This window comes from Saccostrea echinata, unplaced genomic scaffold (assembly GCF_033153115.1).
Source record: "Saccostrea echinata isolate AGI-Se365-2 ecotype Australia unplaced genomic scaffold, CSIRO_AGI_Sech_v1 ptg000023l, whole genome shotgun sequence".
Taxonomy (NCBI): domain Eukaryota; kingdom Metazoa; phylum Mollusca; class Bivalvia; order Ostreida; family Ostreidae; genus Saccostrea; species Saccostrea echinata.
This window is the reverse complement of record NW_026889772.1, coordinates 3668314-3696251: the sequence shown is the minus strand read 5'-3', so window position 1 is coordinate 3696251 and position 27938 is coordinate 3668314. Positions and strand designations below refer to the sequence as shown.

Genomic DNA, 27938 nt, shown 5'->3' with positions numbered 1-27938 from the left:
TCTTTGTACTATTCATTGATATAATTCTGTTAAATAGATTATTGATATGAACCACGTGCAGGATTAGAGAAAAAACAAGGACATGTACACGTGGTATGGTTTCTCATGTCACGTCTTTGGGTGTATTACTTAATTATTTTGGCAACGATAGATATTTCAACATTCCATAAGATCAACACAAACAATATTTTTTTTTTTTGAAATAATAAATATTTTGGGGTATAATGACCTGATAGTATAAAAACTTCTTATAACCTCAAGTTTGCATAATTTATTTATTCCAATTTAATTTAATATCTTTTTAGGATGATATATGAAAGTAATTCAATTACATGTAAGTGTGGGAGAAAATATCTACATGTATTATCCATTGTTCAATGCGCTTTTGAAGTTTACAAGGGGTATAATGTCCTGATTTTTGAATGCCCTGATTGACCTGATTTACATGTGTGTGAATACATGTATTACTTGCTTGAAAATCTATGTCTAGTTATAACCTTAAATGTGTATATTATTTTTTTTAAAAAAATATATTGAAAAACATTATTGAAAAAAATATATATTCCCAGCTAAGAATAAGTATAGGCCTAAGGCTACAGTGTATATATATAGAGGATATTCAATGTTTTGTAGATGAATATGGAATTTATTTCACGAGTGGGACAGGATTTTTTTGATATTTTCACGAGTGCGAAGCACGAGTGAAAATATCAAAAAATCCTGTCTCACGAGTGAAATAAATTCCATATTCATCTACAAAACATTAAATTTTCTGTTTATTACATTTTCTTTGATTTTCCCTTTGCCTCTGTCTTTTCTTAACACAGTGTCATAGGCTTGACGTCATAGTTGAGCGGTTGAAACGTCATAGCTTAGAAGTTGTGTGATTAAAAACATTAGATAGCATGGATTTTAGCAACATATCTAGGAAGAAATTTGCAGTTTTAGCTCTATCAAGATGCTTAGTTTCTATCTCTATCTTATGACAGGCCAGAAATTATTTTTTACTTACTTTCATATCCTTTCATACTGTGAGAGAATATCATTTTTGGTATCCTTTCACACTGTGAGAGAATATCACTTTTATTCAATAAATAAACCACAGTATTTCACTGTTGAAAATGTAATAAAGAAGCATACTGATATATATCAGGTAATGTGAAACATGCATACTTTATAATATTAAGTATACAGAACAAACTTCAAAGACCTCTTGAAAAAAATGTACATAATGTTATCAACTTAAACATTATTTTTTTCTTTTTGGGGGGAAATATTGACTATAATAGCGGCAATTTAAGAAAAACTTGATTTAAAATGATTGATTGATTGTATGTTGTTTTACGTCCCATTCGAGAATTTTTCACTCATATAGAGACCATATACCGGTGAAGGGCTTCAAATTTTGACCTTTACTCGGCACTCAGGGCCATTGAGCAGTGAGGGATCTTTACCGTGCCAACGCCTGCCGTGAAAACGGGGCCTCGGTTTTTAAGGTCTCATCCGAAGGACCCACAACTTTCACTTCAAATTTCCGAGCGCATGGCGAAGGAACAGTTGCTACCCATTTTTTATCGACTTAGGTCAGTCGCGGCCGAGATTCGAACTCACGACCTCCCGATAACGGAGCGAGCGCTCTACCGACTGAGCTACCGTAAACGGTATTGATTTAAACACCCAATTTTATGTTAACGCCCCCAAAATCTAGCTAATTCAAGATCAATAATATACCGCCTGTCAATCATTAAAAAAGCAATATATCTTCTGATTTGATTGACGGGCCAACTACGTAGGCTACCTGATTATCTGAGTTTGCATGTTTTGAAAACAGTTACATGGTCATGCGTCAAACGCTTTCATGTACCGCGTGAATAGTCGCTCTGTATACACTCTGGTTTAAAAAAAAAATCATGTCACTATTATATTGGTTGATAATTTTATTTTTATTTTTTATTTTTGACATCTTGAGTATTGGGGATCTCCAGGTAAATAACACCAGTACTACCAAGACCACTCCCCCTCCTCAGGTAACCGTCCGGTAAAAAAAAATTGAGTCTTTAAAATGACATGTTCTAATTTTCCACTAATCAAAAGACCTGATATATTTTGGGGGAAAAAACCCTCATATTTTCAAATGACCTGAAATATTTTCATAATATTTTTTTTTCTTTTTAAGAAATAAATCAGCCTTGAATATCAAAGAGAGCTCTAAATATTTGCAACATTTCAAGAAAAACTTTATTCTGAAATTACCTGATAATTTCTTCTAATCTTTTACCAGACTTTATATTTTACATCGACCAGATGATTTTAAGTGACCTGAGATATTTAATTTTTTTAACAGGTATAAAACAAATTTGAACTAGTCCTAATTGTAACGGACACCGTTACAGACATTTCCAAAATGCTCCCCTTACTTCCTTTGGGACCCCATTCCCTATACACTTCATTTTATTATAATAAGCAAAATCTTTGTATTATGATAGACTTTTTCAACTTATTTTCCAAAGTTTTGAGGAAAGAACAATGCATATATAGCACAATGAACATAAGCAAATCAGATTTAAGTACATGTGCATGCACATTATTTCGAAAATTACTATATACATGTACGTCATCTCATAGAATGCCATAAAAAGGTCCATTTTAGATTTCAAAGAATTTCACTGAAAACGTAGAAAGTAACAGCAACATAAATATTAAATTATTAACCAATCAGAAATCAGTGCACGTGCATGCATGTCCTCTTATTCATTTCTGATGAGTGAATAATGTTGGAACTTGTATTATTTATATTTACACTGAATTTCATCTTTCGTTAACATTTAATAAAGTTATAAACACTAGCAACCTTTGCCAATCAGATTTCAGCACACGTGCATGCATGTACTTGCATTCAGTTTTGATAGTAGCATAATGTAGGGTAGATAGAATGTTCTATCGTTAAAATGATAAATGTCGTACGGACCCGGTTTAACGATAGAATGCGTTCCATGTATTGTCTATGTTATGAAAAATCCCGAGAGTTCCGAATGTCAACATGGTGTGTAAATTTGAAACGAGTAAAAAACGTTGGTGAAAAAGTGTTGAATTCCTCCATTATATGGATTAAATTTTTAGATGAAAGGTATTTACAGTCTCAAAAAGGTCTGCTATGATTAATTTGAACGTTATTTTCAATGCAACTTTATTATTTTTCTCCAAAATCGTTTCGGAGCGATTCTGCAATTTTCTGCTACATTACGGTATATGGGAGGCATTCTAACTGTGGTGAGGGCCTGTCCCGAGACACAGTTAGATTATTCTAACTAAATGTATAGACCCATTATACCTATCTATATTCTAAATTTCATTCTGTTTTATTGAAAACTAAAGAAGTTATAGCCATTTAAGGTTTCAGCCAATCAAATTGCAACACACGTGAATACGCGTGTTTTCAAGAATTTACGCATAAAACTAGTTAGAATAATCTAACTGTGTCTCGGGACAGGTCCTCACCACAGTTAGAATGCCTCCCATATACCGTAATGTAGCAAAAAAAATTGCAGAATCGCTCCGAAACGATTTTGGAGAAAAATAATAAAGTTGCATTGAAAATAACGTTCAAATTAATCATAGCAAACCTTTTTGAGACTGTAAATACCTTTCATCTAAAAATTTAATCCATATAATGGAAGAATTCAACACTTTTTCACCAACGTTTTTTACTCGTTTAAAATTTACATACCATGTTGACATTCGGAACTCTCGGGATTTTTCATAGTAAATGCACTGAGTTAGAGTTATCTCCCGTATTTTCTTTGCTACACAGACAATACATGGAACGCATTCTATCTTTAAACCGGGTCCGTACGACATTTATCATTTTAACGATAGAACATTCTATCTAGCATAAAACATATTGTAGAACCTTATAATATACGGGCAAGGATCAGCTATTTGTAAATAATAACGGCCGTCACTTTTGAAATTGAAATCAAGAAGAATATATATTTTTTGCAATTCAGAAAGTTGTATTTATACTTCTGTAATCTAAAAGAGAAAGAATTAACAATTTAATCTTTTTATTTTAAGAAATAAAATTAATATTACCGAATTTGTGTAAAATTGTCCAACTTTTGCGCATGCTTATAAGAGATTTCCCAACCTATGTGTCAAAAATGCATTTTAAAAAAAAAAAAAATTAAATTAATACTTTTTTATATATGACTATTCTAAAAGATAGATGTTTACCTTACAATTATAGATAAAAATAATTACAATTGGTTATCATTAGCCCGAGAAAAATAGCCTTGAAAATGTATAACGGACGTTATGAGTGTCGGTCAACATGATGGGTCGACTTTAAACATTTAAATGTATGTAACTGTATAGAAAATATACGAATATTTTATGTTAGGTTTAACTTAAAAGTATACTCAACAGGTGCTTTCCCATAACGTCTGCGTAAAGGATTTAAATACTAAATTATCGCAAATTTAGCAAAGGTACACAGGTGTCGGTCAAATTCGTAACGTCCGTAATCTAAGGCGTAAAATGACTTGCATATATGCGATATATAGAACCAGTTCGTTTTTTCTATTAGTTTTACCACACATTTGCAGAATACGTCATCAAAAGTGACCATGATACAAAAAAAGGAGGCAAAGTGGGTGAGTTTGTATTGTCGGTCAACATTTCTTAGTAGATAACAGGCGTCACGCTAATAACTAAATAAGATTTATATAATATTTAATGATAAAATGGACAAGCCTTGTTCTCCAATGTGTTGAAATCTATAATTGTTATTGTTTGACACAAACGTTAAGCATTTTTCTAGAACTATTACGATCATAGAGTTCGGCAGTTATATTTTGACTAACATAAAATATACGGATGTGACAGTTTGACAGAAAACAATGTCAAACCTTAACTTCTGAAGCACAATGATTCGATTATGTAACATAGAAATTTTATGGACATATTTTTCGCTGTTTTGATTATTAAAAAAATAATTTATTTTCTTTTCAGATGCCATGCTACCAGTTCCTTATTGATTTTCTTGGCTGATTGCCTGTTATGATTTGACCATTCTTAATCTGTGCTGATTCCAATTTTTTTTCTTATTATGTTATTAAAGATAAAATTTTATCAGTAAACTTCAGTTGTATGTTAACTGATTAATGAAGAACAAATAATAAATTTACTAAATAAAAATTACAAAGCCCGTAGGGAGTTAAAATGTAACTACCATGAAAAACCGTAACGGACGTTATATTGTAACATCCGTCACAGTGCTTAAAAAATTTATGAAAATACTTGCAGTAGTTTTAATTATAGTATTAGCAGAATGTTTGGATGCAGATATTTGACACACAAACTTCATTGCATGAATAAAATCATGTGTATTCTTAAGAAAACTTACGAAATGCTTTAAAAATCAGCGTCAATGTAACCTCCGTAACTAGCAAACCTTAGTTTGTCAATTTGTAAAATCCATTTTTGTCAAAAGGTCAAATATAACATCCGTTTATTAAACAGGATAAAAAATAGTTAAAGGAAGAAGTAATGTACCTTATTCTGCTTTTTTAAAATGAAAAACTAGTTTGATTTCCTCATGTAGTGAAAAAAACACCGAAAACACGATTTCTTTGCAGAAAGTAAGAATGATGAAAATGCTACAGCAAGAGAATTTGACGTCACCTCCGTCACGATTAATTGTGCCTTATTTATTTTACAGATAGGTCAAAAAAAGCTGTCTAATTCATTCCAAGTGAAAGTGTGGTCAGATTCATGCATGTGGTGGTTTTTTTAACGTTTCGAGGAGGGCGAAAAAACCTTCAAAATTCGCATTAACTGTGTCAACATAACGCCCGTCACTTTTTGATCACCTATATTTGGATGCGATTTTCTTAAAAAATAAAAACACAACTATCTTTTCTTTTTCAATTCATGAAGGAAGATATAAATATAGATGTTTTCAACTAGAAAAAGTGTAAAAATATTGACACAATTTTTTTTCAATCTGACGGCCGTTATTATTTACAAATAGCTGATCCTTGCCCATATACCTTTATTTTAAATTTCAAAGTATTTTGTCAAGAAACAAGGAAGATATTGAGATTTTTATTTCAACCAATCAGAGCGAAGCGGACGTGCATGAGCGTGAGTTAATGCTAATTTCATGCTAATTTCACAATGTCAACTTATCTACACTATCAATATACAATCTTTATTGCTTGAGTTTTAAAGCATTTCATCAAAAAATATAAAAGATACAGCTATATTAAGTATATCGGTCATTTCACTCATTGCACGCGCAAAATGACCTTCGTTCCGCACATCTGCCTGTTTTCATCCCAATCGGATGAGTAGTTTCCGAGAATACTCGCGGAAAAAATGTACCTGAGAAGAAATTTTGAAAAAAACAAAAAACAAAGTTCGTTTGGGGAATATAATAATGACAGCCACTTAGAATATTGACCTGATAGCTAGTTTATACTGTGGAACTGATATTTTAAATGACCTGAACTTATGCCCCGGGGCATAAGTGTTACAGTCCCTGAAACGTTCTACTTTCCCACTTGAACGGTGAACGAACGCTGAACGAACGCAGAGCGAGCGGTGAGTGAACGATGTGTGAACGCTGAACGCAATTTGGTGAACGATGTGTGAACGGTGAACGGTGAACGGTGAGTGAACGCTGAACGCGAACGGAGCGCAAACGCGAACGCAAAGTGAACGGTGAACGCAAGATGAACGATATATTCGGAATGCCTCTGATCTTTTCCTTGCATTGAAACTATTTTATTGTATTATATTTTAAGGTGCCAAATAAATAAATAAATAAACCAATAAATGAATGATTATTTAAGTCAATAAAATAAATTCTCCAAAATTGTCCTAAGAAAGACGATGCATGCACATAAAGTTTTTAATCACACGATTTTTATAGCATTAAAACATTGCAATTGTTATCGAGCGCTGAAGTATAAAAGATATTTTTTTAGTTGGAAAATAAAAATGTTTATTCTTATTTGATAACAAATCAGAGAAAACTTCTGACTTATAGAATGAATTAAAGCGGTTGTAACATCCATTCATATATCTCCGTGTCAAGGCGATTTCGTGTAAATTAATGAAAAAAAATTAATTACAAAGGTCAGTGGACGTTTTGCATTTATACGCTCGTATTTTAAATTTTTAACATAATAATATATTATGTGTCATTTCTATTTTTCGTGATGATTTATTGAGCATACTTCTACATGTATATGTAGATGGCCGTGGTTATACTCGGACAAGATACATATTCATATTATTTGTTATAAATTCAATTTTCAGAACTTGATATTTAAGTAATATGCTGTTATAGTTTTTATTAAACAGACAAATGAGAGAGAGAGAGAGAGAGAGAGAGAGAGAGAGAGAGAAATATTCCGTTTTAGCCCCCCCCCCTCCTTTCAGGCTTCACTAAATGTTTGTACCTATATCAAACAAAAACTCTGATTTTTTTTCTAAATATATCAGACAGAGAAAGTAACTTTTTTTAATCAACAAATCATATCCATTTGTTTGACAGTCATACTCGTTTTTATGTTCCTGCTTCGATTTCACACGAAGTCCACGTGCTTGTCCTGTCAATCAAAATCATTCAACACTGTGCAGGTGTGAAAGTTTCGTCACATCGAAGACGGAGTGCGAGTATTTCCAACAAGTTATAACATTTATTTTTATCATTTCTAGATTTGATTCCAACATTTGAATAATAAATGAATAAAATACATTGGGCATTAACACTTGAATTTGATACATACTCTCTGCCAATTCCAAAAACCACCGCCGACACGTGTACATTTTGATCTACAGTAACTATTGTTTTGTGACTTTTTTAGATGCATGTTTGTTTTGAGACTGAAATTTTTGTTCTAAAAAAGACCTTAACTTTCTTTAAAAAATGTTCATTAAAATATTCTGGAAATGCAGTACTGACTAAGTAACCGATTTAGGGGAAAAGGGGGGGGGGGGTTATTATTCATATCGAATGGCAAACATATAAAGTTACGGTGAAGAGAGAATTTTTTTCTCTATAACTATAGACTTTACACATTATAGTAGAGAAAGTTCTGTAGTGCAGTACATTTTAAATAAATATTTCCTTTAACCACACTATCAATTTAATTCGCTCCAAAGATAATAAACAGGACATCCGCAGTACTATGTATAACTCTCAGAACTAGTTCTATAATATTTTTTGTAGTAATTAAAAAAACGTGTTAGAAATAAATATTTTCGTAATTTTGCTGCGTAATTATTTGACTTGGATAATTATATCACCATTAACGATTTGTCGTCTTTAACAAAACAACAAAATGTTGCAGTGCTTGAAGTATTTGCACATTGCCCTTAGTTAAATTTAATATTTCAGCATCGTTCTACATAGGTACAGAATGTGCTTATAACAACATTTACTTTCCAGTAATTTAATAAATAACCTAACAGCTAAGTTAGAATAATAAAAATATATTTTTCAACATGAAATAATGATTCTTCAAACACGATATGTTAGTTATTAAATTAAGAAACCTGTAACTCCTTCCCTACAAAAAGATAAGTCCTTTCACTTCGGAGTTCCGAATGACAATGAAAACTGAACGATAGGTGAACGCTGAACGCAAGGTGAACGCAAAGTGAACGGAACGAAGAGCGAACGCTGAACGCTTTGTGAACGGTGAACGCGAGCGCACGGTGAACGGTGAATGCAAAACTGTGAACGGAGAGCGAACGGTGAACGCACGGTGAACGAACGGTGAACGCACGCTGAACGAACGGTGAACGAACGGTTAGCGAACGGAAAAATGGGAAAGTAGAACGTTTCAGGGACTGTACCCTGTTCCGTTATTCTGTCATTCCGTCATCATCGACTTTCCGTTCATTATCTCGGCAACAGTTGCACACATTCAACTCAATATGGATACGTCATAGGAATATGTAGGTCGAGTATGAATTTGGTCATGGCCCGATGATTTTTGACAGAGTTATCCCTCTTGAACTTAGAAAAAATAAGAAATTTTCAGTTTCCGCTCTCTTGCTTTTGTAGAGATGTATTTAAAAGGCTGGAATTGCATATGCAGGTCTTTTACCAGAAAATACAGGTCAAGTTTGAATTTATAGTTGTGGTTCGATGATTTCTGACAGAGTTATCCCTCTTGAATTGAGAATATTATTTTTTAAAAAATCAGTTTCCGCTCTCTAACTTTTGTAGGGATGTACATGTATGTATAAGGTTGACATTGCATTTGAAATTTTGGCTGCCTGCGGGGGCATTCGTGGCGTTACAACACATCTATTTTTTTTTATTTAATTAAAATGACCTGGGGCCAACTTAAAATTAACTATGTTTGTTTGCCCTCTCTCGACTCAGGATGAAAAAATTGGGTCGGTATAGGTAGGTGAGAATTTTTTTTCTCAGAAAATTTAAATTTAATGTTGATTTTTCAAAATCTATTTTTCCAGAGTGCATAAAAAAAATGCTTCCTGGGGATTAAAAAAATTTGAGTCATTTTTAGCCAGTCGTTCGGGAGAGGGCAACCAAACAGTTTTTTAAAGATGGCCTGGCATGAATTTTTAACTTTGATTTACATGAATAAAACAAAAGTGAATTGTTTCTGAGATACTGTATCTAATTATAAATGACATGATTAACATTTAATAACATTAATTTACAGAAATATATTTATATGTGATATATAGCATTTAACTTAGGAAGAACTGATGTTTGTGAAAGACCAGGCCCACTTTTTTTTTTTAAATCATTCCAATGACTTCAAATATTTTCAAGTTAAAAAAAATAATTGAATATGCTTAAGATAATCATTTTTTAAAGTCTGTTTGTTACATTCTATACAGTTTGGAGTGGAAAATCTTAAAAGAAAAATATATCTACTCCGTAAAATCATTGGTATTTATACATTGTATGTTAGGCTATATTTTTTTCTTTCATAAAAAAGAACGAAAAATAAAACCACAAATTATTGTAAATTTATAACCTACTTTATGATGCTTTGAACGCTCCATACTTTCCTGGTTGAAAATTCCCGAGAACTTCCGATCAAAGCTCGGTTTGTGGGACATGGACTGCATGTCTATTTGCAAGGGGTGTAAAGTTTCATTTGAAGGGATTTAAAAGGTGAGAATATGAATGACAAAAAACACAAGTTTATGAGGCGGGTAATGTTTGATAGCAATAAAACAATGTCAACAAAACAAACGGAGATTTTCTCTGTTTACATAATATTTTCGCGTGTCTTGAGGCATGTTTGTTAGGCCTAGCACTTCGTCCTAAAAATAAAATGAAGGATTATAAGGTCAAATGTCAATTTTCATTATTTTATCCCCATCCCATCGTAAATATGAAGTGAAATTTGCTTGATTATGTGACAGCGGTCTTTGACTCAGGGAAATAATCCAACCTAACAGCAAAGATAAGCAGGGTGAAAAGAATTTCAATGACCGCTCGTCCCAGGGGATCATACTCAATTGTCCCCATGATCTTTTACTCGCCCCTTACAAAAGCTTGTTTTTTGCCAAGTAATAAAAAAGATTAAAGCTTGTCTTAGATTTCTTTGGCTTCTCAAACTGTGTCTGATATATACATATCATGTCATATGACCAGTGTATTTATTTATTCAGGGTATCAGGTTCGTTCGCCCTATCTACCTGTTCGCATGAGTCCGTTCGCGCAGGGTCCGTTCGCCATTATTCTTGTTCGCCCTATATCTCGTTCGCCCTATTATATATACAGTATATAGTAAATATTAACATTTATTATTAATTTTATTCAATATTTTACGACTTGGTGTTTTGTTTTCAAATGTTGTTACAGTATTTTTTTTATTTACCGTAATCTTAATTAAATAATTCAAATTTGATATTTATGCTCTTTACATGCTTATAATTGATTTAATTATACTTAATAATGTCACTGTAATTTAGGGGATCGTACAGTCTGCGTTATGTTTTGGAAACAATTAAAGGACTGAGACGTTAATTTCTGTTGGTCTGCCGATACGTCTGTTGTCTCCCGTGTGCAATTTATGTACCAATGTACATACAATTTATTTAAAAAATCCATTGGTTCATTATTCAACTTCCTGCAATATAAATAAGGCGAACGGACCCTGTGCGAACAAGTTTTAGGGCGATCGAACTCTGGGCGAACGGGAAATAGGGCGAACGGCGTCAAGGGCGAACAAGTTTTAGGGCGAACGAACATACAACCTTCATTCAGAGTCTAGACCTGTGTCTTTTGTCAAATCTGAAAGCATTTTTTTTCTCATTTTTATGACATTATCACCAGATATGAACAGAAGGAAATTATCACACCAAATATTTTACTCATCACCTGGGAGAAAGCAGATTATCAGACATCCACTTGTCCTTGGTCGATTTTGTTTTTATTGCACCCAGATTAGGAAGGATAACTCATTTCTATAATCTGTTCCCTGTTTACATTTGCCAATGTGTTTACTTAAATGACAATACTAACGAAATTTACTTTCAATTTTTGATGACATGAAGTTGGTCACATGATCACCCTTTCTTGAGTACAAAAAACAAACCACACAATATTTGGAAGGTCAAGACTGTGACATCATATGATGTCTCATAGATATACATTTCCATTGTATATGTTACTTAACATGCTTAAAGTAGTGAATAAATTTCATCTATGTAATTTAACCCACATCTTACAGGGTTTAACTATCCATTGCATATAGGACAGGTAAAAGGACCCTGTCCCAATTTAAAAAATTGCTCTTCTTTCCCAATTTAGGTAAAACTTAATTACCAATGACAAGTGAATATTCAGTACTTTTTATATTAAAAAAATTTGAATTTGCAGATTTAAATGATTCATAAAAGTGCAACACAATGCTGGAGAGAGGACTTATATTTTACATTTATCATGTTTTAACTGGAGATTTAAACATGTTAAAACAAATATTTGCACAGTTGCAATATTAAACTGATAAAATCTTTTATTTTTCATTGGTAAAATCTGATCTTTGGAATTAATTTATAGTCATGTGAGATGATGCATCTATCCACTGATAGATACACTTTGTTCAAATAGGGTTTATTACCCTGCACTTAGATGCACATACACAACAACAAGAATGATGAGTCAGATAATTTGTTTACAAGATAAATGGGGGGGGGGGGGGGTTAGGGGTGAAATAGACCAGTCAAACTTGATGCCTTCATTGTAGTCAAAGTATAAAAAAAAAAAAGAAATCGATTTTTATCTCATTTGTAATTCATTATCAACAAGCACCTTATACATATTTTCAGGCATGCTTAATCTAAAACCTCTCTGTTACCATTGCCAACGTATCTGTGGACGCTCATTCCGCCTGTGTAGTTCAAGGCTAGGAAGTCACTACAAAGATGTCCACCTGCCTGACTATAATACATCTGTTGACATTAACAGTCACCGTCTGACACGACCGAAAAAGCCTCCACCCACACCAAAATGGGAGGGGCTCCAGACTCTAGCAGAAAGAACCAAGGTTTGTTTTCAGCTCTAAATACTAGCATGTACAAATGAGTATTTTATTTGACATTATCTTGAAATTATACATAATTATGATCTCTTTTATATATGAATTCAAGTATCAAAAAATGCTAACTTGTGGGAAAAGATCACTAAAAGCATTTCAGCAATGGACATGTGTTAATCTAGAGAGCAAAAAAATTGAGGATTTAAATGAGAATAAATTGTTAAACATGCCATTTTTTTAAACTGTATAAACCATGTGCAGATACATGATTAATAACCCTAAGAAAGAGCATGCAGATTTTAATTTATCAACATGCTTTTTGTTTTTTATCTGACAGCAGTCATAAGTATAGGCAAAAAACCACTCATTTTGACATTAGAAGACAGGACAACATCTTATGTGGTTTATTTTTATCAGTATGTTATATTTAACTCTGACTTATTTATTAGGGTTCACTTATACCAGAGACGTTGAAAGCCATGGAGGAAGACGAAGACTTCAAATTGACAGCCGCAAAAATTAAAGAAATGGGGACCAAAAAATTGACAAAAGAGGAAAGAAAGCGCAGACAGAGAGCACTGACAAATCTGAATGTTCCAGACTTTGAGGATTACTGGAAGCTGAAAAGGGCAGAAAATGATGCACAACATATTGGTATTTTGAAGTTTTCTTCTTTTTTTCATTTAAATAACACAGAAGAATCCATCATTTCTCTGTTACATGTATTCTGTTTGATGATGTACTCAACTTTAAAGTGTGTAAATTTTATTTCAGATTTTAGGCTACCAAGTAATTTTATACTAACTATAAGTGCTATTTTACTTGTTTTCTATTTTGAATGGGAAAATTTATGCAAATAAATCATATTAACAATGGGAAAAATTCTTGAAACTTTAGGAACATTGACCAGGAATAATGCTGAAACACCTTCTGTGTAACTGTTAATTTTAGGAGTAAAAACATTGATACTTAACAATTGAGGAATGCAAAAATTTGTATATTTGTTTTTTAGTCCATTTTATTCAGTGCTTAAGAAATGTTCATATTTCAGACACTGAGGATGCATTAAATAAAAAGACAATAGAGGTCCTGCAGGCCAATATAGGACTGTATTGTAACCAGGCATGTAACCACTGTCATGTAGAGTCTTCACCACGCCGTAAAGAAATGATGAGCCATGAAGTCGCTGAAAGATGTCTGAATATCCTCAAGAATAGTCCCTCCATCCATACCCTGGATCTCACAGGTAGCAGGGCTAGAAATAATTATTTTTGTTTACTGGTCAGCTTAGTACTTTCACTGTCCCACTGGGCCAGTAGATTTTAAAAAGACTGGCCCAAAACCATAATAATAATAGTAATATTTTTTAGCTCACCTGAGCCAAAGGCTCAAGTGAGCTTTTCTGATCAAAATTTTCTCCGTTGTCTGTCGTCGTTGGCGTTGTTGTTGTTGTTGTAAACTTTTCACATTTTCATCTTCTCAAGAACCACTGGGCCAAATTCAACCAAACTTGCCACAAAGCATCCTTGGGTAAAGGGGATTCAAGTTTATTCAAATGAAGGGCCAAGCCCTCTTTCAAGGGGAGATAATTAGGAATTAGTGAAAAAATAATGGCATCATTTAAAAATCTTCTTCTCAAGAACCACTGGGCCAGGAAAGATGAATCTTATGTGGAAACATCCTCAGGTAGTGTAGATTCAAGTTTGTTCAAATCATGACCCCCGGGGGTAGGGTGGGGCCACAATGGGGGATCCAAGTTTTACATAGAAATATATAGGAAAATATCTTTAAAAATCTTCTTCTTAAGAACAGTAAAGCCAAGATTGGTCATATTTATATGGAAACATCCTCAGGTAGTGTAGATTCAAGTTTGTTCAAATCATGACCCCCGGGGGTAGGGTGGGGCCACAATGAGGGATCCAAGTTTTACATAGAAATATATAGGAAAATATCTTTAAAAATCTTCTTCTTAAGAACAGCAAAGCCATGATTGGTCATATTTTTATGGAAGCATCCTCAGGTAGTGTAGATTCAAATTTGTTCAAATCATGACCCCCAGGGGGAGGGTGGGGCCACAATGGTGGATCCAAGTTTTACATAGAAATATATAGAAAAAAACCTTTAAAAATCTTCTTAAGAACAGCAAAGCCATGATTGGTCATATTTTTGTGGAAGCATCCTCAGGTAGTGTAGATTGTAGTTTGTTCAAATCATGACCCCCGGGGGTAGGGTGGGGCCACAATGGGGGATCCAAGTTTTACATAGATATATATAGGAAAATATCTTTAAAAATCTTCTTCTTAAGAACAGCAAAGCCAGGATTGGTCATATTTATATGGAAGCATCCTCAGGTAGTGTAGATTGTAGTTTGTTCAAATCATGACCCCCGGGGGTAGGGTGGGGCCACAATGGGGGATCCAAGTTTTACATAGAAATATATAGGAAAATATCTCTAAAAATCTTTTCTTAAAAACAGTAAAGCCATGATTGATCATATTTATATGGAAGCATCCTCAGGTAGTGAAGATTCAAATTTGTTCAAATCATAACCCCCTGGGGTAGGGTGGGGCCACAATGGGGGATCAAAGTTTTACATAGAAATATATAGGAAAATATCTCTAAAAACAGTAAAGCCATGATTGGTCATATTTATATGGAAGCATCCTCAGGTAGTGAAGATTCAAATTTGTTCAAATAATAACCCCCGGGGGTAGGGTGGGGCCACAATGGGGGATCAAAGTTTTACATAGAAATATATAGGAAAATATCTTTAAAAATCTTCTTCTTAAGAACAGTAAAGCCATGATTGGTCATATTTATATGGAAGCATCCTCAGATAGTGAAGATTCAAGTTTGTTCAAATCATTACCCCGGGGATAGGTTGGGGCCACAATGGGTGATCAAAGTTTACAGAGGAATATATAGGAAAAAGTCTTTTTCTCAAGAACAGAAAAGCCATGATTAGTCAAATTGATATGGAGGCATCTTTCGGTAGTGTAGAATGAAATTTGTTCAAATGAGGGCCCCCGGGGGTAGGGTGGGGACACAATGGGGGATCAAATTTTTACAAATGAATATATGGGAAAAAAATCTGCTGCTCAAGAACAACAAAGCCATTTGTTATATTGATATGAAAGCATCATCAGGTAGTTTAAAATTCAACACCCCCCTCCCTGTAAACTTTTCAATACTGTACTGATTTTTGCTTTTTTTCCTAGCCAATGTGCTCAGGTGAGCGATGTGGCCCATGGGCCTCTTGTTTTTATATTGTGATACTTAGAAGTACAACTTAACAAAACAAGAAACAGTAGAAGTTGGGACATACAACACTGGCAAGTTAACTAGCCCTACTGTGAATGACTTTTATTATGCATAAAAAAAAATGCTGACCCAAAGGGCACATGCCCTCTGCAATGTACTAGCCCAGATTGAAAATCCACTGGACCCAGACCAGCGGGCCATCAATTATTTCGAGCCCTGGGTAGAATACAACACAGAAATAAAGGGTAATCAGCCTGAATATCCAAAATAGTCCCTCCATCCACACACTAAATATCACAGGTAAAATACCACAAGGACGTAAGGGGTAGTCATTGTGAATATCCAAAGTAGTCCCTCTATCCACACACTAAATCTCGCAGGTAAAACACAACACAGAAATAAAGGGTAGTCATTCTGAATATCCAAAATAGTCCCTCCATCCACACACTGGATCTCACAGGTAGAATACAACACAGAAATAAAGGGTAATCAGCCTGAATATCCAAAATAGTCCCTCCATCCACACACTGGATCTCAAAGGTAGAATACAACACAGAAATAAAGGATAGTCAGTCTGAATATCCAAAGTAGTCCCTCTATCCATGCACTAAATCTCACAGGAAAAACACAACACAGATATAAAGGGAAATGAATATATCCAAAGTAGTCCCTCTATCCACACACTAAATATCACAGGTAAAAGAAACAACACAGACATAAAGGGTAGTCATCCTGAATATCCAAAGTAGTCCCTCTATCCACACACTAAAACTCACAGGTAAAATACAACACAGAAATAAATGGTAGTCATTCGGAATATCCAAAGTAGTCCCTCTATCCACACACTAAATATCAAAGGTAAAATACAACACAGAAATAAAGGATAGTCATCCTGAATATCCAAAGTAGTCCCTCTATCCACACACTAAATATCACAGGTAAAAGAAACAACACAGAAATAAAGGGTAGTCATCCTGAATATCCAAAGTAGTCCCTCTATCCACACACTAAAACTCACAGGTAAAATACAACACAGAAATAAATGGTAGTCATTCGGAATATCCAAAGTAGTCCCTCTATCCACACACTAAATATCAAAGGTAAAATACAACACAGAAATAAAGGATAGTCATCCTGAATATCCAAAGTAGTCCCTCTATCCACACACTAAATATCACAGGTAAAAGAAACAACACAGAAATAAAGGGTAGTCATCCTGAATATCCAAAATAGTCCCTCTATCCACACACTAAATATCACAGGTAAAATACAACACAGAAATAAAAGGTAATCAGTTTGAATATAAAGAAAAATCCTTCCATTTGGATCTTCTTAAGGAAACATCAACTGGCAGAATTAACCACCTGTACAAGAAATTTTGCCAGCTGTGAGATTTTCGTCATTCATATATTTTAGTAGAATACATGTATTTTGATACTCTGTGTTTAAAAGTTCTTAAATTTTTGAATAAATTATTTACTTAACATTTTGTTGACCTGAGAGGTAAGAAAAATGAGTCAAAATGCTAATTTTTGTTTCCAGACCTCTCGCCATGATTGGTTTCCTCCTATTTCAAATTTATTTTCTTCTATTGAAAACACTGAAAGTTGCAAAGAAGAATTTTGAAAATGTTTTTGCCATTAATCATGCTATTTGAAATACATAGTACACTGTACATGTGTGTGTTGTAGGAGGTGCCCCGGAGCTGTTAGATCAGTTTAGATATCTGGTTAGTGGAGGCCGAAAACTCGGGAAGAAGATTATTGTACGGAGTAACCTCACTGTACACACAGAACCAGGTAAATAAGGTGTAACCTCACCATGCAAACTTGATCTGTAACTCATCAAGATACACTCACATACAAAAAAATCAGCTCAATATCTGCAAGCGTTTAGGAAAAAAGTGCGGAAAACCAAGTGGGACAGACTGACAGACAGACAGAGGGACAGACAGACGGACGGACAGACTCAGAGGAAACCTTTAGTCCCCTCTGGTTTCACCGGTAGGGGACTAATAAGGAGTAACCTCACCGTACACACAGAACCAGGTAAATAATTAGAGTGACCTCCTTTTCTGGGTTGTTAATCAGTCTGAGGCTCTATGACACAAATATATAAATTAAGAGTGTAATCTTTCTCTCTTTCTCTCTCTCTCTGAGCATTTTTGTTTATTTTTTTGAATCTGGATAATACATAAGTAAGTAAAATCATACATATACTACAACACAAATAACAGTTCTTTTAATTAATTTTTGAGCCAGTTTCATTATTTTACAGGACAGGAGGACACTGCAGAGTTTATGAAGGATCACCAAGTGAATATTGTAGCTTCCCTACCCTGTTACACAGCTAAGAATGTTAACCAACAGAGGGGAAAGGGAGTGTTTGATAGGAGCATACAAGCTCTGATCAAGTTTAACTCCCTCGGGTATGGAGAAGAGGGCTCGGGTCTAAAGCTGGACCTAGTCTACAATCCTCTTGGTAAGTGGTCTGGCGAATTCTTTTTTATGTAGCACATGGGGATGTTGTAATACATACAATTGACTTTTTCTTCAAAATATCCTTCAAAGGACAGCTTATGGATTATGTAGTAAGACTTTGGGAACCTAAAACATTCCACTTAAAGATATGGTGTTTCTTATCACAGAAAAAAATCTCGTGCATGCAAGGGTATTAGAAAAAGCTAATGGAAAGATTTTTTTCCAAAATACATTTGCAAACAAGAAATTCATTGTGGAACATTTAATGAGGGTCATATTCAAAGCTACACATTTTATAATATTTAGAATTTCAAGATATATAGTTGAATTTGGTACAAATATATCAACAATACAGTTACATGTATTTGTAAAATCAGGGACCTATATACAATTAGTGTATAGGTCCCTGGTGATATACAAAAGTATTTTGTTTTTAGTACTAGACAGGCCATTTCTATGCAATGAAAGTGCATTGGCCAAGTAAATATTTTCTAGTTTCAACACATCCAAATATATTGAATTTTCACCTTTTTCAGTTCAAAACCTCTGTTAAATAATGCATGATTAATGAAGGTGCTTGAGTGATAATAAATCTTGTTCAATTATATATGAAACATTGTGTCTCCACTGGCCTTCACACTTTCATTGGTTCAAAGCAGAAAACTGCAATGATTTTCTCTGAATATATTTTTAATAAACACAGAAAATTTATAGGTTGCCACCTTTGTTAAGATGTCAGACACATATAACCATATCACACATTTTGGCGAACACTTGTAACATTACTAAAATGCATAAAAACAGGTTCAGAAAATATAAGTTTAATATCTAAATCTATTGTTACTTTATTGATAAATATAAATAATTATGGATGTCAGAGAAAACAAAACAATGAATGAAGAAACACAAGTGAGAGTTATTTCCCTTTGCACCTTTTTTTTTTTTTTTTACTAAACCATATTTTTTCATAGTAAGGATTGTAAAACATCTATAAAAAAAAAAAAAAGAAAAAGAAATATTTCTATTTGGCTCCAAGTTTTATTAAATTACAATGAGGACATGCCCCGCAGCCCGAATGATGAGCACAAAAGTTGTTTTAAATTGAGAAACAGAGTAGTGTCAGAATGAAATTATTTTTATACCCCCGCTCCGAAGGAGAGGGGGGTATACTGTTTTACCCTTGTGTGTCTGTCTGTCCGTCTGTGTGTGTCTGTCTGTCTGTCCGTAACAAAATTTTCGTCACAGTTTTCTCAGCAACTACTCATCGCAGATGCTTGAAATTTTAGCACACACTTTGTTGAGGCATGCCATATGGTGGAATCATTTTTGTACAAATCCCTTGTCAACTTCCTGTTTATCCATGCATCTGTCCGTATGATACATAACAAATTTTGGTCGCAGTTTTCTCAGCAACTACTGATTGCAGATGCTTGAAATTTTAACACATTCTTTGTTTAGGCATGCCATATGGTGGGATTAATTTTTGTACGAATCCGATGTCAACTTCCTGTTTATCCATGCGTCTGTCCGTACCATACATAACAAATTTTGGTCGCAGTTTTCTCAGCAACTACTGATTGCAGATGCTTGAAATTTTAACACATTCTTTGTTTAGGCATGCCATATGGTGGGAATCATTTTTGTACGAATCCGATGTCAACTTCCTGTTTATCCGTGCATCTGTCTGTACAATACATAACAAATTTTGGTCGCAGTTTTCTCAGCAACTACTGATTGCAGATGCTTGAAATTTTAGCATACTCTTTGTTTAGGCATGCCATATGGTGTGATTAATTTTTGTACGAATCCGATGTCAACTTCCTGTTTATCCATGCGTCTGTCCGTACCATACATAACAAATTTTGGTTGCAGTTTTCTCAGCAACTACTGATTGCAGATGCTTGAAATTTTAGCAAATTCTTTGTTTAGGCATGCCATATGGTGGGAATCATTTTTGTACAAATCCGATGTCAACTTCCTGTTTATTCGTGCGTCTGTCCATAACTTAACTTGTGTACATTCACATCAAAGCGGGGGTATTACTAGTGAGCACTGGCTCACAGACTTTTTGTTTAATCTTTACTTGTTGTTTTGTTGTCCAAAGTGTCATCTAATCATTTGCGGTTACAATGCTCAATACGTTTAAATTTTGAAGATGGAAAATTTTCTGCATAAATGTCAAATTTTACTGACAGATCAGTAGATCTGTTGTGCATATCTGTAAACAGTATTTTGAATAAAAAAATTATTCATTTTATTATGCCCCCTTGAAAAAAGGGGACATATTGATTTGCACCTTTCAGTCAGTATGACTTGGACAATAGACCAATTAAGGTGTTGTCCTCTCAATATCTTGAGAACCCTTTTCTTGACAGACATCAAACTTCGTGCACTGGTTCCACATAAGGAGTTGATGACCCCTATTAAGGTCACAAGTCAAAGGTCAAGGGTTAAACCACTCCAGACATAGGTAGATATTGTCTGCTCAATATCTTCAGAACCCTTTGCTTGACAGACTTCAATCTTAGAGGATTAGTTAACAAACATAAGCAAACAAAAATATATATTGGTAAACATGCACTTACAGGATTTTTAAAAATGCATAAAAACAGGTTCATATAAAATAAATGTAATACAAAAAAAATTCAAATAATTGCTACTTTATTAATAAATATACATGTAAATATGAATGTCAATATATAATACGAGAAAATACAATAAAAGGAGAAACATGTTAGTTATTGCCCTTTGCACCACTTTTTTAAAGACTTGATTTATTATGAAAAAGTATTAATTTCCTTTATTCTTTTACGAAGCACTATTTTTTCATTGTACACATTGTGAAACATTTCTACAAAAGAAATATTTTTTATTGTCACCCAAGTTTTAATGAAAACTATCGCAATAACTTATGATGTCATAGGAGGTTGGAGATAACCTTAAATTACAGTAAGTGCATGTATATGCCCAAATAGACCTGTACAAAAGTCCCTTGATTTAATTCATTTTAAATTTGGAAGAAGGAAAATCTTTTGCATAAATGTCAAACCTTACTGAAAGGGCTGTGATCACCATTTTAAATTAGAAAAATATTCCGAATCATTTTATTTTTCAGCAACTTTAAAATATCTTGTGTTATTTATCATGTAATGGACATAGGAGTTGGAATATCACCCATATAGAAATTAATGATTCCTTTGTTAAACAAACACCAATATGATAACTTGTTTGAGAATATGTCAACCGATGCTGATCAGCCAGTTATAATTCACAACAGGTGCCTTCCTGCCCCCACCCCAGGGACCGCTGGAGGATAAATACCGCCAAGAACTGATGGAGTTCTTCGGAATTAAGTTTAACCAGCTCTTCACAATTACCAACATGCCAATCAAACGTTTTGCGGACTTCCTCTATCGAAGGTAAAGATTAATTCACTTCTTGTTTAGAGGATTAAGTTATTACATGTACAGTAAAACATGCCAATAGTGAAGTGTAAGGGACAAACAAATTTGATTCATTATAGAATTTATTCACTATATCTGATAATTTCATAATAGGCTTTTAAACAAGAAATGAAAATTACTTGGCTATGAATGTGCATTTAATATAAGCATGTTCGATGTAACCTCGTTTTACTGTATACAGTCAGGGGTGAGACTGAAATCCGTCATTTCTGAAAAATGATGGATAATCGTCATATTTACTAACTACGTATTTTCGTCATTTTTGTCAGTATGACTTACTATCGTCATATATTCTTTTTCAACTTTATTCTTCTATCCTGGTTACATAAAAGCGAAATTTGAATTCACCGCTGAAAGAAGAGTGTTTACGCAAGTTTCATTTCATCCGGGTCACTAATTACTGCCGACCACGTGCGTTAGAACATCAACATGGAAGGTGAAAGTTATTATTTAGCGGTAAAATGTCGAATTTTGGTAGAACTAATTCGCCATTTTTACATGGCTTTTAAACCTATAAAAACATATAGTACACCGTCTGGAAGAATACGTACTTGTAGAGAAAAGTCTTGACAAAAAGTTAAAGCCATAAAAAAGTAGTGCGCCCCGTAAAACAAGCGAGATATTTTAGTGCGCCCAGACCCTCCATTTTGAAAAAAGACGGCATATCGTCATTTTCGTCTTCTTTCCTATTTAATGCAAATAAATTGACAAATAACTCTTCCACTCTTATTTTTGCTTGGGAAATTTGTACTGTCGACATAACCAGTATTGTAGTCAACTGTATTAGAGAAATGAAGTTTGTTTACGATGTTTTTTGTCCTTTTTTCGGTTGGTGGATCTAACATTTTTCAAAGAGAGGTAACTCGGTATTCTAGAAACACTCTAAATTTTTATGACTGTTTTTCGTCATTTTCTTAAAAATGACGAGTTTAAGTCATAATAAAAATTTTATTTTATGACTAAAAATCGTCATTTTAAAAACATGAAAAATGACGGATTTCAGTATCACCCCTGACTGGTATAAGCATTATCACATCAAAAAATGACTTTTAAAATTAGTTACAAGGTTTTAGTATCAAAACCAAATGTATCATAAAATTTCAAAATATTTTATGTGTCAAATATGAGGATGCTTTATCAAAGGTAACTAAAGGATTGGCAGTATTTGTATCATAAAATTAAGATTGACAGACTGTATCAAAGATATAGATCTTTAGATTCTTATAAAATATCTATTTGAAAATAGATGTTTTAGAAGAAGTGGTGTAAGAATATTATATTTTAGAAATGAGCTGGAGAGTTATATGGAGCTGCTGGTCCAGAACTTTGATATTATATTTTGTATTTTAAAAATGAGCTAGAGAGTTATGTGGAGCTGCTGGTCCAGAACTTTGATATTATATTTGTATTTTAGAAATGAGCTAGAGAGTTATATGAAGCTGCTGGTCCAGAACTTTGATATTATATTTGTATTTTAGAAATGAGCTAGAGAGTTATATGGAGCTGCTGGTCCAGAACTTTGATATTATATTTGTATTTTAGAAATGAGCTAGAGAGTTATATGGAGCTGCTGGTCCAGAACTTTGATATTATATTTTGTATTTTAGAAATGAGCTAGAGAGTTATATGGAGCTGCTGGTCCAGAACTTTGATATTATATTTGTATTTTAGAAATGAGCTAGAGAGTTATGTGGAGCTGCTGGTCCAGAACTTTGATATTATATTTTGTATTTTAGAAATGAGCTAGAGAGTTATGTGGAGCTGCTGGTCCAGAACTTTGATATTATATTTTGTATTTTAGAAATGAGCTAGAGAGTTATATGGAGCTGCTGGTCCAGAACTTTGATATTATATTTGTATTTTAGAAATGAGCTAGAGAGTTATATGGAGCTGCTGGTCCAGAACTTTGATATTATATTTGTATTTTAGAAATGATCTAGAGAGTTATATGGAGCTGCTGGTCCAGAACTTTGATATTATATTTGTATTTTAGAAATGATCTAGAGAGTTATATGGAGCTGCTGGTCCAGAACTTTGATATTATATTTTGTATTTTAGAAATGAGCTAGAGAGTTATATGGAGCTGCTGGTCCAGAACTTTGATATTATATTTTGTATTTTAGAAATGAGCTAGAGAGTTATGTGGAGCTGCTGGTCCAGAACTTTGATATTATATTTTGTATTTTAGAAATGAGCTAGAGAGTTATATGGAGCTGCTGGTCCAGAACTTTGATATTATATTTGTATTTTAGAAATGAGCTAGAGAGTTATATGGAGCTGCTGGTCCAGAACTTTGATATTATATTTTGTATTTTAGAAATGAGCTAGAGAGTTATATGGAGCTGCTGGTCCAGAACTTTGATATTATATTTTGTATTTTAGAAATGAGCTAGAGAGTTATATGGAGCTGCTGGTCCAGAACTTTGATATTATATTTTGTATTTTAGAAATGAGCTAGAGAGTTATATGGAGCTACTGGTCAGGAACTATAACATCCACACTTTAGACAAGCTGATGTGTCGCAATCTGATAAATGTCAATTGGAATGGGAAAATTTATGACTGCGATTTTAACCAACAGCTGGAAATGGGAATCACCAAGGACAATACTAAAGGTAACCCACCTACCCCCATCCTTTCCCCCTCACAACATCTGTTTTCTTTCACTTTCTTTAAAGTATGAAAATCACATCTTTGCCAGATATGTCTTTTCAGCTCTTAAGATTAATTGAAGAAAGATTGTTTAGAAATCTTATTATTCAAGAGGTTTGTTTTAAATTCTTTAGAAATATAGACTGTTATGTTCTATAAATTCTTTAATTGTGCAGTGTTGTATATGTACATAAAGAAATGACAAAATTAAACAGCCAGATGTTTTGCTTTTTGCTTCATGTAGTAATGATTGGGTGATTTAGTCAAAGAAATACTGGTGTTTAGATGTCTGCACTCTTTTCAGATTCCATGACAGTGTTTGATATTTTGTCTGCCCGTGAGTTGGAGGGTGTACACATACAGACAGACAGTCACTGTTATGGTTGTACAGCAGGGATGGGCTCCAGCTGACAGGGGGTCGTGGTGTAGAGGATACAGAGGCTCCCGTTTCTCCTTTATACCATGGCCCAGTTAACTGTTTGTTTCTCAGTACGATTTTAAACATTTCTGACGAACATTGATGTGTCCTCCTTTTTTCTCATGGGGTATTGTTTCCATTCAGTAGAACATGATTTCTGGCAAATTTACACATATAAAATGGAAATGTATTCAAGATTGAAGGAATAAGTTTACAAGTACCGTAGGTGTACTTTTTTCCACGTTAAATTAATCTTTGCTATGTTCCCCGGAATATGTTTACAAGTACTGTAGGTGTACTTTTTTCCACGTTAGATTAATTTTTTGCTATGTTCCCCGGTCACAAACTTTCAACGGTATTTTGTCACAGCATACTTGTAGTGCATTGGAGATATAAATGGCAATCCAAGACATCCTTGTAATTTTTTACCTGCAGATTGAACAGAAATAGTGATTCTGCAGAATTATGACCTGTAGAAAAAAGTACATTTACAGTATTACTGTGAAATCATTTATTTTCGTTGGGGTTAAACTTTTGTTGTTTTCATGGCATATAGAGACCCACAAATCCATGTCTTCCACAAAATGTAAACTTTTAGATATATGAAAATTCAACACATTTTCAACTGAGGCTTCAGTTAGTACTTAGTGGATGGTACAGTACAATATTGAGGCAGTGGATGGTACAGTACAATACTGAAGCCTAGGTTCATACTTACTGGCTTTTTTAAGGTACTGAGTGGTAGATCTGTACTTGTGGTATACACAGTATGATGACCGCTGTATAATCCTGGCTAAGGGTGCAGCAGTTTGATAACATGGAACCATGAGATACAGGATTTATCTTTTACGCATAATTATTTTATAGGATTTTATTTTTAAAAATTCTTACTTATTAATTTTCTTGTGATTTGTTGCATGTCAGTTCATGTTGCTTGTCAGTTCAACCAATGCATAAAAGAACCTGAACTGTAAAACTTGTCTAATCTGGACGTTGTGTATTTTAAAATTTGGATATTATGAGGAAAACTTTTAGTCCCAGTCAGGAAATTCAGTTGTTAAAAATAATGTCTTTTCCTGAATGTTGTCCAAATCTGGCAAATTTCTGTGGAACCAGTGGTGTAATTAAACAAGTTTTACCTAGAACACATTTGTGTATTCATTATTCCCTTGACCTATTATTTTGAGATGATTAATGAATATAAATGTTTGTTTGATGATTATTCAATTCAATGTATATATTGATTATTAAAAGGCTCAAAGAGATTTATCGTTCATTTTTAGCTCTTCTGAGCCAAAGGCTCAAAGAGCTAATGCTATGGCCATTTGTGTGGTGTGCGTAAACTTTTTAGAATATGGACCATAACTCAAGAACCCCTTGGTCAATTATTGTCAAATTTGTCACAGGGTATCCTTGGCCCAAGGGCTCCCGTTTGTACTAAAACTAGGGTTGTGAACCTTAAATAAGGGGAGATAATTAGGAAAATAGAAACAAAAGTACTGGTTGCTAAAAAATCTTCTTCTCAAGAACCACTTGGCAAATTATCACCAAACTTACACAAAAGGATGAGGATATGCTGTAGATTAAAATTTGCACGGGGATTTACCCTGGGGCAAAGGGCGTGGTCTCAAGGTCACTTCACAGTTGACCAAAAATTACATTTTATTAAAATGTTGATATTTTGCTTACTATAAGGACTAGGATCATCAAATCTTGTCAGTTGATGCATCTAAGGACCTCATATCATGTTGACTGAAAAGTAGGTCATGGTGACCTACTTTTTAAATTTTGCGGCCATTCTTTTTCAAAATGATTTAGAGGCATATTTTGAACAATTTAAGGCCTATGATCATCAAACTTTGTCAGTTGATGTATCTTGGGTCCTCAAAGTACGTCATCTAAAAAGTAGGTCACCTTGACCTACTTTTGAAAATTTATGGCTTTAATTAAATATTTTGGGTACTAATTGGCTTAGAATCATCAAACTTTGTCAGTCGATGTACCTTGGGTCTTCGGAGTACAACAACTGAAAAGTAGGTCACTTTGACCTATACTACTTATAAAATTTTGTGGTTATAATTTTTAAAAAAAATATTTTAGGTATTAATTGGCTTAGAATCATCCAACTTAGTTGATGGGTCCTCAGAGAGTGACAAGTGTACCATGACCAACTCTCAGGTACTAATTGGCTTAGAATCATCCTGGGTTCTTAGAGTGTGAATTGGAATTTCAAGGGTTTATCTAAATATACAGGATACTTAGAGGCTTCAAATAGAAGTGATAGGTTGTACAGTTTATCGGAAGAGTGATTCAAGGCCCTTGGGCCTCTTGTTTTGTAGGCGTCTGTAAATTTTATATAAACTTATTCACATTATATCAAAATGTATGTATTTTGAAATTTATTAGTTCTATATCAATTTTGTATAGAAGGGTTTCTTCATAAAAAGCGGATTCCTGATTGTTAAAGTGTAAACATGTATAATTGTAACAACAAATATATGCTTCTAAAGTATAATATTAAAAAATGAGAAATTAAAACAACTGGACATTTTCATAATAATGAGTTATATGAGTATTTTTTCACGTATCTGACACGTGAAGGTTGACTTTTTTTTTCAACATGTTACATACATATGATGAGCATGTACATATTTTATTTGAAACATGATACATATATGCTTAGTAGTTAATCTTAATATGTTTTACATATGTTGTTTATATTGATTTTGGCAAGTGCAAAGAAAAATATAATTATGAGATTTGTTTTATTGTTTATTTTTGCCATATTTTTTACCTAATCATTGCCTGTGATATTCTTACATTCCAATGTTGATAGAACTACATAGCACTTACATCTAAGTTAAAGGTATGCAATGAACAAGACCAATGATTTTAAATTCTGTTATGCTTTTCTTCACAGTATTGAATAATTTGAAGGAGTACCTGTATGAATCCAGATGTAGTTTGCTATAAAATTTCAGTGCACAGTATAACAGCCCCATTTCATTTGTTATATGATAATATTTAGTAAAAGTTATCCCCAAGAAAAAAAAATATCTAGAAGATGAAAAAAAATACAGCATCAGCACAGCATACATCACTTAAATTCAACTCTGCTGCTG

The 27938-nt window shown here is 33.6% G+C and overlaps 1 protein-coding gene across 1 annotated transcript; it reads left to right on the top strand.

The window, feature by feature from the left end:
* The first annotated feature begins 10105 nt into the window (after nt 1-10105).
* Nucleotides 10106-27573, top strand: LOC133191091 (uncharacterized). The gene is made up of 9 exons (XM_061326778.1): nt 10106-10168; nt 12334-12551; nt 12992-13196; nt 13594-13788; nt 17495-17602; nt 18081-18284; nt 21561-21702; nt 24195-24361; nt 24703-27573. Exons 2-9 carry the CDS (start codon nt 12336-12338, stop codon nt 24807-24809), a joined length of 1344 nt encoding a protein of 447 aa, XP_061182762.1. The 5' UTR covers nt 10106-10168; nt 12334-12335; the 3' UTR covers nt 24810-27573.
* The last annotated feature ends 365 nt before the right edge of the window (nt 27574-27938 follow it).

Coding starts and splice junctions, on each gene's coding strand:
- LOC133191091 (XM_061326778.1), top strand. CDS start 12,336: ATGCTTAATCTAAAACCTCTCTGTTACCATTGCCAACGTATCTGTGGA. Junction 17,603..18,080: donor CACTGTACACACAGAACCAG/GTAAATAAGGTG, acceptor ATTATTTTACAG/GACAGGAGGACACTGCAGAG. Junction 21,703..24,194: donor GCGGACTTCCTCTATCGAAG/GTAAAGATTAAT, acceptor TTTGTATTTTAG/AAATGAGCTAGAGAGTTATA.